This window comes from Populus nigra, chromosome 8 (genome assembly GCF_951802175.1).
Source record: "Populus nigra chromosome 8, ddPopNigr1.1, whole genome shotgun sequence".
NCBI lineage: Eukaryota > Viridiplantae > Streptophyta > Magnoliopsida > Malpighiales > Salicaceae > Populus > Populus nigra.
Window position 1 is genome coordinate 13,428,074 of NC_084859.1, and position 20,450 is coordinate 13,448,523.

The 20,450-nt window shown below is 36.8% G+C and overlaps 3 protein-coding genes across 5 annotated transcripts; all 3 read left to right on the forward strand.

Moving 5' to 3' along the window:
• On the forward strand, positions 1-6,473 carry LOC133701574 (potassium transporter 10-like). Of its 3 annotated transcripts, none has more exons than XM_062125527.1 (8): positions 1-1,116; positions 1,517-1,739; positions 2,302-2,547; positions 3,056-3,106; positions 3,248-3,508; positions 3,659-3,826; positions 4,802-5,056; positions 5,414-6,473. In XM_062125527.1, exons 1-8 carry the CDS (start codon positions 970-972, stop codon positions 6,454-6,456), a joined length of 2,394 nt encoding a protein of 797 aa, XP_061981511.1. In that variant the 5' UTR covers positions 1-969; the 3' UTR covers positions 6,457-6,473. The 3 variants fall into 3 exon arrangements, with proteins under 3 accessions (XP_061981511.1, XP_061981512.1, XP_061981510.1); XM_062125528.1 differs by having other exon boundaries at positions 2-1,116; positions 1,514-1,739; positions 4,802-5,083; XM_062125526.1 differs by having other exon boundaries at positions 3-1,116; positions 1,514-1,739.
• Positions 6,474-14,001: 7,528 nt separating this feature from the next.
• On the forward strand, positions 14,002-18,691 carry LOC133701468 (potassium transporter 10-like). The gene is made up of 9 exons (XM_062125395.1): positions 14,002-14,315; positions 14,441-14,710; positions 15,080-15,305; positions 15,378-15,623; positions 15,707-15,757; positions 15,897-16,157; positions 16,281-16,448; positions 16,696-16,950; positions 17,610-18,691. The coding sequence occupies exons 2-9, from the start codon at positions 14,585-14,587 to the stop codon at positions 18,647-18,649; spliced, it is 2,373 nt and encodes a 790-aa protein (XP_061981379.1). The 5' UTR covers positions 14,002-14,315; positions 14,441-14,584; the 3' UTR covers positions 18,650-18,691.
• Positions 18,692-19,186: 495 nt separating this feature from the next.
• LOC133701469 (potassium transporter 11-like) lies at positions 19,187-19,978 on the forward strand. Its single transcript, XM_062125397.1, has one exon. The coding sequence runs from the start codon at positions 19,286-19,288 to the stop codon at positions 19,952-19,954; it is 669 nt and encodes a 222-aa protein (XP_061981381.1). The 5' UTR covers positions 19,187-19,285; the 3' UTR covers positions 19,955-19,978.
• Positions 19,979-20,450: the final 472 nt, after the last annotated feature.

Genomic DNA, 20,450 nt, shown 5'->3' on the forward strand with positions numbered 1-20,450 from the left:
TCTCTATAACCAATAAAGTTTGAATCCTTCCCAGACAAACACACAAGAAAAAGATAAGAGCTCTGGAGTAACAAGAACTCCCCTTTTATCTGCCTCCTTTCTTTGTAGTCTAAAATGGCACCAGCTTTTGTTTGATAACTCTTTGGTCACTGAAACTTCTGTTTTTTTCTGCGTGTAGTAAATAAGGTAACAGCCAAAAAAAACTCTGACAACCTGCATCAAAAACACTTCTTCTTTGACTCTCTTTCTTTCTGTTCTGTTACAGACTCCCTCCATCATCACAAGCCGACTTGGATTTTGTTAATCTCTGGTTTTCACTCCATGTTTATTTTGTATTTTTTTAATGGTTTTTTTGGGTCCTGTGGCTGAAATTGAAGTGACAAACTGAAATTTGTTTTGAACATTTTTGTCTCTGCTTTCATTATTGTTTTTGTTTATATGAGATGTTTTTGAGCTATTCTATCCTAAATTGAGTGTCTCTGTGTTGTTGGATATTTGTTCCTTTTTTGCTGTGTTGGCTTTTTGGCACTGAATTCAAGTGTCGTGAAGCTTCAATTTTGATTCTTTATCAGCCTGTTCTGTTCTAAAGTCTGTAGTTTTGTTTCCATTTAAACTTCCTGATCGGTGTCAGTTTCTCACCTTAATTCGGGTTTAGAATAATCTATAAGTAAATATTTGTTCTTTTTTTTTATATACCGTTTCTGTTTTTTTTTCCTCTCTCTATATTTTAGTGGTGAGCTTCAATTATTTATTGAACTTGGGGATGGATTTCAAGTAAGGAGTGAGTTTTTAAACTTGGGTTCTTGTTATTTTTTATTATTTCTTTAAATTCATATTGGTTTTGTTTTGAGACTTGGAATCTTGGTGCTGGTAGGATATTCTTTTGTGTGGACTTTATGTTATTTAGGGTAGAGAGAGAGAGTGAGAGAAAGAGAGATTGGATTGTATGGTGAAAGGTAGAAAATTCATATGGAATTGAGTATGGAAATGACTCCAAGAGTAGAAGTTGAGGAAGACAGCGACAACAATAAAGGAAGTATGTGGGATTTGGATCAGAAACTTGATCAGCCCATGGACGAGGAAGCTGGAAGGCTCAGAAATATGTACAGAGAAAAGGTACTGGAGCATTACAATTTCCCTTCTCTCTCTCATCCACTCAATTGCAAAAAGCAAACTAATAAATGGAATTCAGTTGTGCTTGGTGAAGTCAGACAACACACGCTCCTTGCTGATGCCATTTTTCCTTCCTGGGATGAGCTGATTTAGAGACCAACTCTTGCATCTGCTTGGATTTCCATTTGCAGACCCTGTTAACTTTGTCTTTAAATCACAAATGAATGGACTTAATTAGTTATAATCTTGCAATAAGGATGCTGGTATTTGTGAATATACTTATTTTATTGCGTAAATGAGCTTTCTAATGTAAATAATTATTTTTTCGTTAAATCAATGGATTTTGGTGGTTTGATGCTGATTTTGGTTTGTTTGCTAATACAATTTTTGCTACTTTCAGAAGTTCTCAGCCCTTTTGCTTCTGCGGCTTGCCTTCCAGAGTCTTGGAGTGGTTTATGGAGACTTGGGCACCTCTCCCTTGTACGTGTTCTACAATACGTTCCCTCGTGGAATCAATGATTCGGAGGATGTGATTGGAGCTCTTTCATTGATCATATACTCGCTCACTCTTATCCCACTCCTTAAGTATGTCTTCATCGTGTGTAAAGCAAATGACAATGGCCAAGGTAAACTACTTTCATTGTATAATACACGTAGCTCTGATTCTGTGGGTTTATGATTTTGATAGGGGAATTTATAGAGCTATACCTTATGACGTACTGGGATGATTTCTTTCATTTGTGTTTACATCCAGATTCTAACTATAAAGAAAGTATTATAAGAAGAAGTGTGTGTTCTATCAGGCTAGTTTCTCCTTTTTGCTGCTTGAATAGTAGTGTGATCATAAATTTTCTTTGTTATTTTATTTCTTCTGGTATTGGCATATATTTTGATAGTAAACCATGACATTTCTAAGGTATAGAGATTTTCTATGGATCAATTTGTTCATTTTTTTTCAGTAAGTTTTGTTTGATATAGCCATGTGAACAGAAAGAAAACTATTTTTTATGATCTCATTTTAAAAAATGCACTGTACAGTGATGTTCTTGTAAGCACTTGCATAAGAATTTCAGGTTTTGACTTTGACTTGGAATTTGAATATGTGCCTAGTGTGCACACATTTGTGATGTTTCTTGCCTTGACGTTGATGAGAATCACTGGACTTAAATTATCCTCTTCATGGCACAGGTGGAACATTTGCCCTCTATTCGTTACTTTGTCGGCATGCTAATGTTAGAACTATTCCAAATCAACATCGGACAGATGAAGAGCTGACAACATATAGCCGTTCCACTTTCAATGAGCAATCATTTGCTGCTACAACTAAGCGATGGTTGGAGAGATATGCATTCAGAAGGAATGCACTTCTTGTTCTTGTCCTTGTTGGCACTTGTATGTTGATTGGTGATGGGATTCTCACTCCAGCAATATCTGGTACGTTGATGACTACTGACTTATAAATTTTCTGTCGGTCTATCTATAAAATGCTTATTGCTTTGGCATATAATTTCTGGGTGCGATTGCATGTTTGTGCTTATGTTAGAACCTTTAAAAAATTAGCTAGATACCTATTGCTTATTCTAGGAAGAAATCATAGTGGTTTGTTTTAATGTGTACTGTACAATTTATTTTAATAACTGCGTTCTTATTGCTTTATTGCAACAACTTCTGTTTAGCCATTAGAATGTTTTTGGTAATTCTCATGATAAATAGTTGGATGCTCGGGTTGCTAATGGGATCTGTGGGTAAAGAAATCCAATTGATGTACTGATACCTAGAGAATGATTAAAGGATAAAAGTTTCACGTGATTATCATGTTTGGCATATAGCATGTACTTGTGGTTTATCTGGGGCCTGGAGTGTTTTCCCTTAGCTGTTAGTTTATGTTAGTTTTAATTTATTTCAATTCCCCTGGAAATGCTTAACCACTCTTCGATGACAGTTCTTTCAGCTTCTGGCGGGATCAAGGTAAACCACCCCAAACTGAGTAACGGTATTTTTCTTCTCCTGAAAATCAACAAAACCTTGTCATTATTTTTTCCTTTCTGCAACCAATTGTGTTGTTTTTTTTTGCCTCGGTTTTCTAGCAATTTGGATTTCTGAATCTTAAACTATTCTGTTTTCTTTGGTGCAGATGTAGTCATAGTTGTTGCAGTTGTAATATTGGTGGGTTTGTTTAGCATGCAACACTATGGGACAGATAAAGTCAGCTGGCTCTTTGCCCCAATTGTGCTGCTTTGGTTTCTCTTAATTGGGGGTATCGGCCTGTTCAACATCTGGAAATATGATACTGGTGTTCTGAAAGCTTTTTCACCTGTATATATTTATCGGTATTTTAGAAGGGGAGGTAGAGATAGTTGGACTTCCCTGGGAGGGATTATGCTCAGTATAACTGGTAATTATCAAATGAATTGGTGGCTCTATGCTTGTGAAGTTTGAGTACATAAATCCTTTTCTTCCCCTAATGTTTAAACCTTTTAAAATTTGTTAACATCAAATCTAAGATCATAGCAGTATATTGATTCTTTGTTACGAACTGCTACAGGCACGGAGGCACTTTTTGCTGATCTAGCCCATTTTCCAGTTTCAGCTGTACAGATTGCTTTTACTGTAGTTGTTTTCCCTTGTCTTCTTCTAGCATATTCTGGACAAGCCGCTTATCTTATGCAAAACAAGGAACATGTGGTTGATGCATTCTATCGTTCTATTCCAGGTAAAAAATCTTTTTTAGTTGGGTTTCCTAGCCTTCTATTGTTACTTCTTCATTTTCTTCATTTCCTGCAACTTCTTCTGAGGTGCATGTTATGGTCATTTTACTGTTATGCAATGCAAAAATAGAGAAAGATAAGCAATAAGAGGACAAATAACGAAATAAGCTCTCTTCTGTGGATTTTGAGGCATATACTTAATGTGGAAGAAATGAAAATGTATGAGAAGTTCTCCTTCAAGTAGAGGTCTTGGGGATTAGGAATATCTTGCAACTAAACAGAGACTAGGAAATCCAGAGTTCAAACGCTCAAATTTTTCAATTTTCAAAATTTTATATGTTGGGCTCACTGTTAGGCTGTGGTGAAACTCATAGATATGATGTGGTAAGATATGATTCATGGTCACTGAAAATCATTGCTTGGAAATTTATTATCCCAGTTTTTTCCACAAACCACCAGAATAAATTTCAGTTGGAAAAACACAAAGCATCTCTGAGAATTTAGTCCTTGTTCTGATTTTAGAATGGCTATGAAGTGGCTAATGTAGGAATTTCAGATCATTTATTTGGAATCAAAGCTTTAGTGATTATTCAAGGATCTCAGAAAAGGAAAAGCCCACCAAGAGTGTTCAGCCCTACGGACGCCTTGTGGACTTGCATGAAGTTATCCTAAACACTTGTAATATGGAATTAAAAAGCTTCTCACAGCTTACTTTCCCACATACATATGGTTTGACCATCAAAATTTCGGGACCAAACTCAAAGAACAGCTTCCTGTGTTGGTCAAATTTCATTTTTAATCCTGACTGCTTAGGCATATCTATCTCCATGTTTCGATGAACGTCTTATTGGGCTTGATGTTCTTATTAAGGTTGTGCTACCATCTTAACACTAGTCTTTCTCTTCCCATAGAAACAAATTTTTGATGAAGATGATGTTACTGGACAGATGCTAATTTATACCTTCTTTCTGACATGGCAGATAGAATATATTGGCCAGTGTTCATTGTCGCAACTGCAGCTGCTGTAGTTGCGAGTCAGGCTACCATAACTGCAACGTTTTCAATAATCAAGCAGGCTCTTGCACTTGGATGTTTTCCAAGAGTCAAAGTTGTACATACATCAAAAAAGTTCCTAGGCCAGATATATATTCCCGATATAAATTGGATCCTTATGATCCTTTGCATCTGCGTCACTGCTGGTTTCAAGAACCAAAGTCAAATCGGTAATGCTTATGGTAAGTTTATTGAAGAGAATGATTTATGTGTGGCTGAACAAGTGGCATGAAATTAACCTGATCCATCTTCTTTCTTTCTGAAGTTCAAACCAAGAGAAAGAACATCTTCTTTTATTCTGCTAATCTTTTGACTTTGCTATGACACCTATGATAACTTTCTGGGAACAAGTTCCAAGAGCTTCATAAAATGTGTTGTTGAGAGTAACATGAGTCTCTTGCTTAATGCAACTTGTGATTACTAAAAGCAGATCAAAGTCGAATTTTACCAGGCAAATTTTGCTCATGTATTTTGTTTCATGCATTTAACTTCTTTATGATGCATTGCTCTAAATTGAACAAAATCCTGTGCAACAACAGGGACAGCTGTTGTGATAGTCATGCTGGTAACCACTTTGCTTATGATTCTAATCATGTTATTGGTGTGGCGCTGCCATTGGATTCTTGTCTTGCTGTTCACTGGCTTATCACTGGTTGTGGAATGCACCTACTTCTCTGCTGTACTCTTCAAGATTGGCCAAGGTGGGTGGGTGCCGCTTGTGATTGCAGCTGCCTTTCTTGTCATCATGTATGTTTGGCATTATGGTACATTGAAACGTTACGAGTTTGAGATGCACAGTAAGGTTTCTATGGCATGGATTGTAGGGCTTGGCCCCAGTTTAGGACTGGTGAGAGTCCCAGGGATTGGGCTTGTGTACACCGAGCTGGCAAGAGGGGTTCCCCGCATCTTTTCTCACTTCATTACAAATCTACCTGCCATACATTCTGTTGTTGTTTTTGTCTGTGTGAAGTACCTCCCTGTCTACACGGTCCCTGAAGAAGAGAGATTCCTTGTCAAGCGGATTGGACCAAAGAATTTTCACATGTTTCGTTGTGTTGCGAGGTATGGATATAAAGACCTTCACAAGAAGGATGAAGATTTTGAGAAAAAACTCTTTGATAGCCTATTCTTGTTTGTCCGGCTCGAGACTATGATGGAAGGATGTTCAGATTCAGACGACTATAGTTTATATGGGCCGCAAACTGAGCGGTCGAGAGAAGCCCTTTTGAATGATAATGTAAACACTGCTTCATCGTTTGCTGATCCCACTATTTCATCCATCGACTCGATCGTGCAGATCAAGTCTCCATCACATGCAAATTTTACCAGTAGGTCGTCCGACCGAACTAGCAGCCAGGCGGAGGTTGACCAGACAGAATTTTTGAATAATTGTAGGGATGCTGGGGTGGTGCACATAATGGGGAATACGGTGGTGAGAGCTAGGAGGGATTCAAGATTCTACAAGAAGATAGCTGTTGATTATATATATGCATTTCTTAGAAAAATTTGTAGGGAAAACAGTGTGATTTTTAATGTTCCTCATGAGAGTCTCTTGAACGTCGGACAGATATTCTATGTATAAATATTTTTTTTATACAACTGTTGATAAGAGCAAGCTAAAAAGGAAAAAAAAATGTAGAATATACAAAGAGAGCAAGCAAAAAGCAGAAGAAACAACGCACGCATGCTCAGAAGAAGAGACAGTAGCAACATGGGAAAAGAAAATACAAAGACAACAGGAGCAAACCTGCCTTTTCAAGCGTTGATGGCAAGCAAGAAGAAAGCACAAACCCTGAGAAATTTGCAAGGAAGAGTATGTTGGAAAAAAAACAAAACAATCTAAAATGATAATTAATCAGAAAACAATTGGCACAGAGAGTCCAAATTACAAAAAGCAAAGCAAAGTGAAGGAAAAAGCAGCTATCCCAACATTAGCAACCTCAAATCTGATGATATGGAGCGTGATATAGCCATCACAATATCAATGATAAAGATGCCAATTCTCAGATGGGATCCAAAAAAGATTCTAAGCAAAATCCTTTGACAAATTCTTACACCAAATATGAAATCAAAATCTCCTTCATCTTATCTAGAAAAGAAGAAGAAGAAAAAACTGTTAAAGTAATTAAGATCAAACACAAAAAGGAGACTAGAATTCTGAATAATCTGTATATTATAAAATGCATAATGTTAACCTAAATACAATTAAAGTATATATAGGTTGAACTGAAAGTACTATTCTACCCTTAATAAATAAGACTACATAAATATTATTTAACATCTCCCCTCAAACTCACGATGCGGTAGCTACAAGCATTGAGAGTTTGCCAACCAGAAAACAAAAATGAGAGATGGAGTGCGCCTTGGTAAAGAAATCTGCAATCTGCAAGGAAGAAGGAACAAAAGGCAAAGTAATGGTTCCATGCTTGAGATGATGACGAGTAAGATGACAATCGATCTCAATGTGCTTAGTCCGCTCATGAAAAACCGAGTTGTGAGCAATCTGAATAGAACTCTGGTTGTCACAATACATAGGAGTAGGATGAGAAAATGAAACTCCCATATCAGCAAGTAACCAACGTAACCAAACAATCTCTTTGGTAGTAGATGCCATGGCACGATATTCTGCTTCGGTGGATGATTGAGAAACAATAGATTGTTTCTTGCTCTTTCAAGAAATAAGAGAATCACCTAAAAAGATACAAAACCCGGTAATAGACTTACGATCTGTGAGATCACTACCATGATCAGCATCAGAATATGCACGCAGCTCCAAGGAAGAGGTGGATGAAAGTAAAAGACTCTGAAAAACGGTACCCCGAAGATATCGCAAAATACGAAGAACAGCTGCCCAGTGAACAGTAGTAGGAGAAGCAACAAACTGACTAACAACATGAACAACATATGCAATATCTGGACGAGTAATGGTGAGATATACCAAACTCCCAACAATAGTGCAGTATAAAGTAGGATCTATCAAAGGTAAACCATCATAAGAAGAGTACCTTGCGTTAACCTCAATAGGAGTATCTACAGTCTTGTTATCAGTAAGTCTAGCCCGCTCAAGAATATCTGCAACATATTTAGACTGGGAAAGAAGGTAACCTCTAGGTGAGTATGCTACCTCAATACCCAGGAAATATCGAAGATAACCCAAATCCTTTATCTCAAATCGTCTAGCCAACTCTGTCTTCAAAACTGAAATACCACCAATGTCATCACCAGTAATAATCATGTCATCAACATATAAAGACAGAATGATACGACCTGCATCAGTGCACTTAATAAAAAGAGCAGAATCATAACTGTTAGAAACAAAGCCAAGAGACGAGATCACAATAGAGAATTTCTCAAACCAAGCACGGGGTGCTTGTTTGAGACCATATAATGCTTTCTTAAGCTTACAAACATATCCAGAGTCATGTGAAATACCAGGAGGGGGTGCCATAAAAACTTCTTCTTGAAGATCTCCATTCAAGAAGGCATTTTTAACATCAAGCTGAGAAATATGCCACTGATGAATCGAAGCTACGACAATAAGAGTACGAATAGTAGTCATTTTTGCAACCGGGGTAAATGTCTCCTCATAGTCCATACCATACTGTTGAGAGTATCCTTTTGCAACCAGCCTAGCTTTGTATCGCTCAATAGACTCATCAGAATTAGTTTTGATCTTATACACCCAACGACAACCAACAACACTCTTACCAGGAGGTAGAGGAACCAAATCCCAAGTATCTGTCTTATGCAAAGCAGAAAGTTCCTCATCCATAGCTTGCTGCCAAAGCGGATCAAGAATTGCCTCTTTATAGGAAGAGGGCTCAACATGACAATGAATAGAGGCTAAAAAGGAAGTAAATGATGAAGAATAACAAGAATAAGCAAAATCTGGTAGTTTTGTAGACTTACGAATATGAATGGACTGATATAGAGGTGGATCCACAATCTCAGATGAAGCTTGAGGGGTTGTAGATGAGAATGGAGCTTCAGATGTGCTAGAGAGTAAAGTACCAGTACCTGCAGGATTATGAGTATAAATTGATCGAACATGGGGAGAGATATCATTACCAGAATCCTCAGAAAATGGATCTATACTAATAAGATTAGATTTAGTCAGGCTATGAGTAGTGGATGGAATAGAAAAGAAAGGTATATGCTCAAGGAAGACAACATGACGGGACACATAAAGTTTCTGAGTTATTGGATCAAAACAACGATATCCTTTTTTACCTTCACCATAACCCAGAAAGACACAAATAACGGATTTAGGGGATAGCTTACTACATTCTACATGAGGACGAAGAACGAAACAAGTACAACCAAAGACTTTAAATGATGAATAATCAGGGACATACCCATATAACTTTTCAAAAGGAGATATACCTGAATTATGAGAAGATGGAATCGTATTAATCAAACTTACAGCAGTAAGAACAACTTCTCCCCAAAACTCATTAGGAACAAAAGTAGATAACAAGAGAGAACGAGCAGTTTCGACAATATGCCTATGTTTTCTTTCAGCAACACCATTTTGCTCAGGAGTATCTGTACATGAAGTTTGGTGGATGGTTCCATCTAAGGCTAGCAATTGGCAAAATTTATTAGAGGTGTATTCCCCACCCAAATCACACCTAAAGCATTTGATCACAACAGAATATTGAGTTTTGATAAGAGCTCGAAAAGCTCTATATATCTCAAAGAATTCAGAATGATGTTTCATTAAATAAACCCAACAATAACGAGTATGATCATCAATAAAAGAGACATAATATCGAGACCCTCCTTTTGTGGCAACAGGAGAAGGTCCCCATACATCAGAATGAATCAAATCAAATGGTGAAGAAGAAACAAAAATACTTCGATTAAAAGGAAAGGCGGAAAATTTTGCCAATTTACATCCACTACAATCAGAAATGTCACAAGTTTTCAAATTTCCTAAAGCTCATGTGGATGCCAAAAATCTCAAACGAGAAGACGAAACATGACCTACATGGGAATGCTATAAATAAAAACTAGAAGATGAAAGGCTCAAACGAAAGGAAGACAAATCAACGGTAGTAGTAGCAGCGGCAGCAGCAGCAACTGGTACTTTTAACTCATCTAAAATATAAAGTCCATTCTCCCTATGGCCTGTCCCAATCAGCTTCTGAGACTGTAGATCCTGTATACAACAAAACGAACCAGAAAACATGACTAAATAATCACCAGAATCACATATTTGACCAACAGACGCAAGATTCAGTTTGAGTTGTGGAATAAGATAAACATTAGGGAGAGACATGTGAGGTGTGACAACAAAACCAACACCTGCTAAGGGCATATGAGTGCCATCAGCAGTCATAACAGGGATGGAGGACAAAGGGGATACAGAGGTAAAAGATGAGGAATCTAGAGACATGTGATGAGAAGCACCAGAATCCAAGACCCATTCAGAATGTGACATACCTGAGGAACTATGAGGCAACTGACCTATGGAAGAAGAAGCGGACATTGCTTGTGGCTGCAAGGAGAGAAACTTCTGAAATTGCTCAGCCAAAATATTAGGATCGGTAATAGAGCCTGGGGAAACTACTGCTGCAGTATTATGATGTTGTGGTTTATAACCCTGAGGTGGTCTATGAGCATTAGATTGTGACAGATTGCCAGACTTCCAAGCTTGATTCTGCTGTCTCAACTTAGGACACTGAGCCTTCCAATGACCTTTCTGCTTATAGAAACTACACTCATCGAAACCAACCCTTGTGTAAGGCTTATTCTGATGATTAGAGAATGGCTTAGAAGGCATTGCTAATACTGAAGGATTTGATGCAGAAAGAATTCCCTTTTCAGAATAAGACTGAAGGCGTATTTCTTCAGCCAATAACTCACTAACAACAGAGTCAACAGAAGACAGTGGAGAACGATGCAGAATTGAACCTCTAAGTCCTTCGAAATCACTGCGAAGTGCTGTTAAAAACTGTACAAGTCGTTGCTGCTCTCTACGCTCAATATAGGCACCACATGCCTTTAATTCTGCTGATTCTGTAAGAGCCAATTGATCCCAAAGATCTGTCATAGCAGAATAAAACTCTTGGATACTCATATTCTTCTGATGAAGAGCTCGTGTGTCATTCTCTAATTGATACTGTTTTGCAAAGTTTGATTGTGTGAATAACCTTTGCAGATGATCCCAAACCTCTTTTGCTGTCTCATACTTCGCCAACTGCATACCTATCGAATGCTCAACAGAATTGTTGATCCAAGTAATGATTTTTGCATTATTTGCTTCCCATGTATCTATCAAAACAACATCCCCCTCCTCAATATTCTTAGGTATTATATAAGTCCCACTAACATACCCCCACATCTTCTTTCCCTTAAGGAAATTTCTCATTACATAACTCCAATACGAATAGTTCTTTCCAACTAACCTCACACTCACAGACTGAAGCGAATCATCTCTTTCAGTAGCTATAATCAACAATCACAGATAACCAGAATGCAAAAGCAGCGGAAAACAAAATACTAAATTGCAGAAACTAAACAAATCCCTTCTTGAAATTATACGATTACTCCAAAACACATAACAAATTTGCAAAAACTGAATGCAAATACCAAATTGCAGAAGCTGAAGGGAAGATGAAATACCAAAATAATTGTAGAAACTGTCGAAATACCTAATTTTGCAGAAGCGGAAGACAAAATATCACTCCAAAAAAAATTGAACACAAAAAGTTGGATCCGCGAAGCTGTATTTGGGATTAAGCCTCGTTTCATAAAATCAGCTCTGATACCATGTTAAAGTAATTAAGATCAAACACAAAAAGGAGGCTAGAATTCTGAATAATCTGTATATTATGAAATGCATAATGTTAACCTAAATACAACTAAAGTATATATAGGTTGAACTAAAAGTACTATTCTACCATTAATAAATAAGACTACATAAATATTATTTAACAAAAACAACCTTATTTTAAGGCGTAGAAAAAGAGAAAAAGGGTTGAAACCATTGACACTGATATAAAGCAAAGGCTCTAAAACAAATCATATCAGCATAGAGCTATGAATACATCCCGACATAGTGATGGTTGAACATTTTCTAAGCGCTTTACAAGGCGCACACTTATCTCTAACCTATCTCTATTGCTATTGCGAGTTGGCATGGCTATAATTCAATGATCGTATCTAGTTGATGTTGATATTTATTCGGATCTTGAATCTCTTGGCTATGTGACCTATGTCTATCTCGTTGTTTCTCTGCTACATTTTCAAGAGGGAGAGGGAGGGAGGGAGGGACGAGGGTAACGTCAAATAATAGGAATATTTAAGGAAAAACTACTTAAAATATCTTGTAACTTAAGTGTCCGAACACTTGTATACCATATTACAATTTATATGCTACTATTTATATTAATTATGTAATAATCAATATCTAAAATATTACGTACAGGGTCATGAACAGCTTGAAAGTCCTTAATTTATAAGGTGAACAGGAAAAGAAAAAAGATGCACGAAGGATATATATATATAGATAATATATAATTGCTACATATTCAAAGAAAGTATTGGACAAAACACTAGAAAAAACATAAAAGAAAAAGATAAGTCAACAGTTGGAGAAATAAAAAAGAACCGCAAACATAGAAGAACATGCAAGCACCACGCAAAACAAACAACATAGAAAAATAGCGAAGTACGTGGAATTTAAAATCATCATTCTACGTTAATATCGACAAAAAAAACATGGCAAAACACTTAAGAAGCATAACATCCACATACCAGAACATAGAATACAATGAGAAAAATAAAATAAAATGAGCAAGGAGCAGGAAAGAAAAAAAATAGTACTAATCTAAAGCAAACCAAACCCTAAACCTAATGGGATGGTCTTGGATCGACCAAAGCATTTTCAACTCTATGCTTGGTGCACCTGGGGTCAGAGTTCTATATTTTGTTCATATATATTAAGATAAATTAATTATACATTTAACATAAATGCCATGCATTTCATACTTGTACATGTCTGAAAAGATTCTAGAGTCAAAATTTAGGGTACTCCAGTATAGGTTAATTAGATGTAGATATACCACATCTTCAAAAATTAGTAACGAGACTTGAACCTGAGATCCGAATCTTCTCTTACCACTCAAACCAATCTCTTAAAGGCAGGCATGTTTTACTCGGATTAGCCTGGCTAATTATTGCAATAGGGTTTACTTATTTGTTTCTTTTTTTGCCGGAATATGGTAAAACTCATATCTTCAATTTATACAAGAAAAATCATTTAACCTGTCGGGTCAATTTAAAACCTGAGTAACCTAAAAAAAAAAAACATGTATTCAAATAGAAGCAATCAAATAATTTTAATCAAACTACACTTTCTAAAAAGAAACAAGAACAAGAGAGATACATAATTTCTCTACATTTAATGTTTTAAAAATACATAAATTAATTTACTCTATAATTGTCTCAAGATAAATTTATTTTATATCATTATCTCCATCTTTTTACCAAATACTTTTTTTGTTTCCACTATTTTCATATTTTGTATATAGAAAGAATACCCAAATTAGTTTGTCAAATACTTGATATACATAGAGATATTGTTGGTATAGTTTGTAAATGAAAAAAAAATATATCTTATATTAAAAAAAAAACACTCTCTCTTAAATGTTTATAAACATAGATTTTTATTATATAATAAATTAAATAAAAATCGCGATGGATGAGTTTTACATGGAGCTTAATGGGTGGCAATTTTGTAATCCAAACACTAGAAAGGTTCATCGTATGTATATCATCTGAGAATCACATGATGATTATGGCACTAGAAATAATAAATGGTACTTTTATAATTTTAACAATTCTCTTTGATTCTATAAATAATCCGAGACTTTTTAGAAAGCTTTTTATAATTAACATTTATTAAACATGTCTTTATTTATAAAAGCTTCTGATTAGGTTAGAGAGCCATCTCTGCCCTGACAAGGATTGGGTTTATGTTAAAAAAAAACAATAATGTTTGGCAAGTGTAACACAAAAAAACCGTTCCTTCCATACAAAATAAATAAATAAATTCATGAGGCTAATTTTTAAGGTGTAATAATAATAATAAATATACGTCTCCGTTAACATCTTTGTTTTTGTGTGTGTGAAATGATGGAAGGGTTTAATTGATTTTTCGTAGTTTGCTTGTAATCTTAAGTTTGCTGTTACTTAGAATGTGAAAGGTGTAGCATTTCATGAGCTCATTGTTCTTGTTTGCCATTTTTAGTATTATGTACAGTCAAATATTTATTCCAATTTTGACAACTGTGAACAAGTTCTATGTTTCCGCGGATTCTATTTGTTCACATTTGTCTACCTTTCCAGATTGGCTCTGGCTAATGTGAACCAGCCCTTTTCATTTTCATTTTGGGATTTGAAAAGACTCAATGCTGGATCCCATGGCACCATAATGTAATGCAATATCATGCCATTTAGGGTCACTGAATTTGGTTTGATGTTTATGTTCCGTTCTGTTCTGTCTTTTTTTTTCCTTGTAATGAATTATTACAAGTTGATGACAACTTTTGGGTTTCCAGCTCTCTTCAGGTTTTGTCTGGGTTTGGGATTTTTTCTGGCGAGAATGAGCAGTTTGGGGAAGAATTAAGAAGACTAAATAAAGGAGATTGATTATAGCAGAGAGGTTTCTTGGTGAGAGAAGAATTGTTGGAATTGGACTGGAGATGGCCTCGTTATCAATACATAACGAGGAAATTGGTAATAAAGGTAGAATGTGGGCCTTGCAGCAGCAGCTTGATCCACCTATGGATGAAGAGGGTGGGGGGCTTAGGAACAGGTATGATGAAAAGGTATATACATTATCGTTTGTAATTCTTGGTTTATGGAAATAGACAGCAATCGCTATTACAGAAGCCCAGGCATGACCTAACTATGGATTCAAATTACAAAAGGTTTTTAAATTCCCCAAGTAATCTAAACCAAATTTCTTGTTCTTTGCATTTAGCTGGTAATAGAGATGGGGTGAAGAGGAAGTTATAAATGTTAATCAAGAATTGAATTCCTGCTGTTTATGATGCCTGCCAGCATGCTATGCAGTTGTATTTCTGTATGTGGAGTCATAGAATGTAGGATGCGAGGAAAAATAGTGGATTAGAATAGCGTAATTGCAAGATCCTCGAAAGATTGTTTTCATTGCTCATTCAGCTCGTTTCTTTCAGGACTCTTCTACTTTATTTCTCCTTCAGCTTGCATTCCAAAGCCTTGGTGTGGTGTACGGAGATTTAGGCACATCTCCTTTATATGTTTTCTACAACACATTTCCTGATGGAATCAAGGATCCAGAGGACGTGATTGGAGCTCTATCACTGATTATATATTCTCTCACTCTCGTCCCTCTCCTGAAATATGTTTTCATTGTTTGTAGGGCAAATGATAATGGACAAGGTAAAGTAAACTCAAACTAATGTTGATGAAGCCATTAAATTTCTCTGACCTTTTATTCTCTTTCTGATGCAGGAGGAACATTTGCTCTTTATTCGCTGCTCTGCCGACATGCAAAACTGAAGACGATACCCAACCAAGACCATTCTGATGAGAAACTAACAACTTATAGTCATTCTACATTTCATGAAAAATCCTTTGCTGCAAAGACCAAGAGATGGTTGGAAAGACATACATTCAGGAAGAATTCACTTCTTGTTCTCGTTCTTGTAGGCACTTGCATGGTGATCGGGGATGGAATTCTCACTCCGGCCATTTCAGGTTTTCACGATTTAGTGCCTGCCTTCTTACTTTTGTTCGCCAAAATTCTTCTTAGAAGATGTTGATAATACCATCTTTTGCAGTTTTATCGGCTGTTCAAGGAATCAAGTTAGGTCGTCCTGAGATGAGTAGTGGTATCTCCTTGCTCTGAGACTAAATAATCTGACGCACTGGTTCCTGTCGCAAGACAGTTCCCTCATCTCCTAATCTTTCAATGTTCCACTAATTTAGGAGATTTTCCTCTGACTGTGTACTTTATTTTCTCTTGTACAGAAATTGTTCTTGTTGTTGCCGTGATAATATTAGTAGTTTTGTTCTGTCTGCAACACCGTGGTGTAGAAAAAATTACCTGGATTTTTGCCCCTATTGTCCTCCTCTGGTTTCTTTTAATCGGAGGTATCGGCATATACAATATTATCAAATATGATAGCAGTGCCCTGAAAGCTTTTTCACCACTGTATATATACCGATATTTCAAAAGGGGTCGGAAAGGGAGCTGGACTTCTCTTGGAGGTGTTATGCTCAGTATAACAGGTAAACTTTTATGTTTTATCAGTTAATTTCTTGTCTTTTTCTGAAATCCCATTTAACGTTCATAAAAGAATTTAACTAAATTTGTAGTATTCAATTCTGATGTCTAGTTGTGAACCATTACAGGGACGGAAGCCCTCTTTGCAGATCTATCCCATTTTTCAGTGGCAAGCATACAAATTGCTTTCACAGTAGTAGTATTTCCGTGCCTTCTGTCAGCCTATTCTGGACAAGCTGCATACCTCCTGAAAAACTCGGATAATGTAGTTGATGCATTTTATCGATCTATTCCAGGTTTGTTCCGATCTTCAGCATGTCTGTGCGTGCAAAGTTCTTGTAGGCTCCTGCTGAATAGAAAATAGTTTTAAGTGTCCTTTTATTTTGTTGAAATAAAAGGTACTTGTCTCAGATTGGATCCGTCAGCCAAGAGAAAAACAATATAACTTAGCGTGTTCCTTAGAAATTTTTGAAGTTGTTTATAATGCTTCATTCTCTGCAGTACGTGGCGGTCCAATACATAGTGAATCTTTGTATTGTGCAGATAGCATATATTGGCCAGTGCTCATTATTGCGACAGGCGCTGCAGTTGTTGCTAGCCAGGCTACCATAACTGCAACTTTTTCAGTGATCAAGCAGGCTGCTGCAGTATATTGTTTTCCTAGAGTTAAAGTTATGCATACATCAGAGAAAATTCTGAGCCATATATACATCCCAGAAATTAATTGGATCCTTATGATTCTTTGCATCGCTGTGACAGTTGGTTTCAGAAATCAAAGCCAAATTGGAAATGCTTCTGGTATGTGTATTATCTGCGAATTTATTTGAATTAACAGAAGTAAAAACATATCGCAGTAGAACTTCAAATCTGACATCCTTCCGTTTTTGAGGAACAGGGTTCAAATTTAGTCCAGAGATTGACAATGCTAACAAAAACCTCCTTGTAACAAAATATGGTCATGCATTAGTGTCACAGATTCTAGGCCTCGACATGATAGTAAGATCTTAGTGATGATGATATCTGAAATAATCTACAATCAGACTGACCAACATTTTCTCTTATGGGTTATCACTTGTAATTTCTATGGCCTTCAGATTATTTTTATTGACAATTTTCTTCGATGCATCCTGCTGGTCATTCATTAGATTGCTGCATTTTAAATTCTCTTGGAAACTTTTTCGAACGACACTTTTTCCCGTGTTTTCTTTTTGGACACTGGTAATCAGAAACACTCATCATTAAATGCATGTAGTGGTTGATGTCAAACAGGTGATAGTGATGATGCCTTAATTGTACAAGGCAATACTACATCATATTTGTCAGCTCTAAAACCTAACTTTCTTTCTTACAAATCACTTGAAACAATTCCATTTCTAGCTTCTTCTTTTTTTCCAAAAAAAAAAGAGAGATAATATCAGAATTATATAAATGTCATAGGCCATTTCATGTCTCGACAGGAATTGCAGTTGTGATAGTCATGCTGGTGACGACAGCCCTTATGGTTCTAATCATGTTATTAGTATGGCGGTGGCATTGGATTCTTGTCCTAGTATTCACTCTGCTATCCCTGGTTGTGGAGGTTACTTACTTTTCTGCTTTACTCTTCAAGATCAATCAAGGTGGTTGGGTTCCTCTAGTAATTGCTGCAGTCTTTTTAACCATCATGTGTGCTTGGCATTATGGGACAATGAAACGCTACGAGTTTGAGGTGCATAGCAAAGTTTCAATGCCATGGATTCTTGGGCTTGGCCCAAGCTTAGGTCTTGTTCGGGTGCCTGGCGTTGGACTCGTATACACTGAACTAGCCAGTGGGGTTCCTCACATTTTTTCACACTTTTTTACCAACCTACCTGCACTCCATTCTGTTGTGGTTTTTGTCTGTATAAAGTACCTTCCAGTCCATACAGTCCTGGAAGAAGAGAGATTCCTTGTAAGGCGGATTGGATCCAAGGATTTCCACATGTTCCGTTGTGTTGCAAGATATGGCTATGAAGACCTTCATAAGAAGGATGATGATTTTGAGAATAAGCTCTTTGACAGCCTTTTTCGTTTTGTCAGGCTTGAGAGCATGATGGAAGGGTGTTCAGATTTGGATGAATATAGCTTAGATGATGAGCTGACTAGGGAATTAAGAAATGGCCTTTCGGGTTATAATGGCGACGAACTTTCTTCCACTGTCGATGAAACCATCTCTTCAGTTGGTTCAACGACTGCAAATTCTGAATTGCAGGCAAACAATGCTATCCTGCCATCCAATCAGGTGATCAGCCAAATCACGAATGGTGAGTTGCAACTCTTGAGGAACTGTAGAGATTCTGGAGTGGTCCACATTCTAGGGAATACAGTAGTGACAGCAAGACAGGATTCCAGTTTATGGAAGAAAATAGCAATTGATTATGTGTATGCTCTTCTAAGAAAGTTGTGCAGGGAAAACACTGTGGTTTTCAATGTTCCTTGTGAGAGTCTATTGAATGTTGGACAAGTTATCCATGTATAATATTATTATTATTTTATCGAAGAGTAGATCATGTTTTTGGTCTTTCCATCCAACTAACTGATTCTATTCTGATTTTTCTGCGGCACATTGTGGTCAACAATGATGACAAAAAATCATCCAAGCAAAAAAAAATTATTTTTTCTTTCAAAATCCTTTGCAGGTATACTGGAGTTGTTCATAAGTCATATCGAACCTCATCTAAACATGCTTGATTTGGTTTTATTTGTTCTTTCCCTGAGAGGGAGAAACAATTTCCCACCTAACTACATTGTCCCTTCTCTCGGTGTTTGTTATGGATCACCCATGACATCATGATAGCCTGAGATCGGTTCCTATGTAATGTAAGGGGTGTTCTTCCTTTCCAGCATGGTTTGAAAAAAGTTTTGGTAAATTACTACTTTTTAAAAAATAATAAAAACCTTACTCTTCAAAAACGACATTTTAAAATATTGTATTTAGGAAGTGCGACAGTTTCTAAATGCGAAAGTTTACCAAATTGTACAGTTTTTTATTTAAATAAAATTCACGAATGCTTAATTTACCAAAATTTCTTCAAAAGGTGCTAAGTTTTTTTCTTATCATCATGTATGTGTGGCATTATGGTACCAAGAAACGTTATGATTTTGAGGTGCACAGATGGTTTCGATGGCATGGATTCTTGGGCTTGGTCCCAGTTTAGGACTAGTTCGTGTCCCTGGAATCGGACTCGTTTACTCTGAACTAGCAAGAAGAGTGCCCCACATTTTTTCCCATTTTATCACAAACCTTCCTGCCATCCGTTCAATAGTTGTTTTTGTCTGTGTGAAGTACCTTCCCGTCCACGCAGTTCCTGAAGGAGAGATGAATTTCCGTATGTTCCGTGGTGTTGTAAGAAAACTCTTTGACAGTCTTTCCACATTCGTCCGGCTTGAGTCCATGATGGATGGGGGTTCAGACTCAGATGACTACAGTATATATGACCAGGAAACTGAGCAGCAGAGTGATGTTCTTCTGAATCAAACTGGCAACTCAGTGCCATTGAACGTGGATGGAACAATTTCATCAGGAGATTCAATCAGGTCTATTAATGGCCATCTGCATAGTAACAGGGTCGTCGCATCATCTGGTCTTCTAAGCAGCCCATCTGAGATAAATGGGTTAGAATTTATGGGTGTCTGTAGAGATGCAGGTGTTGTTCACATACTGGGGAATACAGAGGTTCTGGCACGCAGGGATTCAAACTTCTATAAGAAAACAACTGTTGATTATATATATATATATATGCTTTTCTTAGGAAGATATGCAGACAGAACAGTGCAGCTCTAAATGTTCCTCGTGAAAGTCTCTTAAATGTAGGCAAAGAAGAGTGCATCATGTTTACTGCATATAAATGGACTAGTTTTCTTGGAACATAACTGTGTAGCGATTTTGTTCTTTCCTGACACGGGACTGATATGAAGGTGACCATCGACAGAACAGACGTGAATCACTAGCTTCCAAAGATCAACTCTCCCTTTCGTCATTTCATGATGGATTTTGATTTTTCGCAAAACTATCAAAAGCTAATAAAAGCAAAACCTAGGGTTTTGTTGATTACTGATCTGGTAGTGTTTCTCTCCCTCTCTCTCCCTCTCTCTCTCTAACAGCCAAGGCCCTAATTCTTGACTGGAGGGGACACTAACGACCTCTGCCCTTCCATCACTTGGATATGCTTTCTTTATTTTGACCATGAAAATCCAGCAACGTGTGTTTAATTTAAGAAATCAAAACACTGTTATTCTTTGAAAGGGCACTGGGGCAAACACATACAGTTTACTTTCAT

What these genes read in the sequence shown, in the direction of transcription:
- LOC133701574 (XM_062125528.1), top strand. Translation starts at nt 970, where the DNA reads ATGGAATTGAGTATGGAAATGACTCCAAGAGTAGAAGTTGAGGAAGAC. An exon ending in ATTCTATCGTTCTATTCCAG is followed by an intron (nt 3,827 to 4,801) that starts GTAAAAAATCTT and finishes CTGACATGGCAG; the next exon opens with ATAGAATATATTGGCCAGTG. An exon ending in TATTGAAGAGAATGATTTAT is followed by an intron (nt 5,084 to 5,413) that starts GTGTGGCTGAAC and finishes GTGCAACAACAG; the next exon opens with GGACAGCTGTTGTGATAGTC.
- LOC133701468 (XM_062125395.1), top strand. Translation starts at nt 14,585, where the DNA reads ATGGCCTCGTTATCAATACATAACGAGGAAATTGGTAATAAAGGTAGA. An exon ending in TCGTCCTGAGATGAGTAGTG is followed by an intron (nt 15,758 to 15,896) that starts GTATCTCCTTGC and finishes TCTCTTGTACAG; the next exon opens with AAATTGTTCTTGTTGTTGCC. An exon ending in CCAAATTGGAAATGCTTCTG is followed by an intron (nt 16,951 to 17,609) that starts GTATGTGTATTA and finishes ATGTCTCGACAG; the next exon opens with GAATTGCAGTTGTGATAGTC.
- LOC133701469 (XM_062125397.1), top strand. Translation starts at nt 19,286, where the DNA reads ATGGTTTCGATGGCATGGATTCTTGGGCTTGGTCCCAGTTTAGGACTA.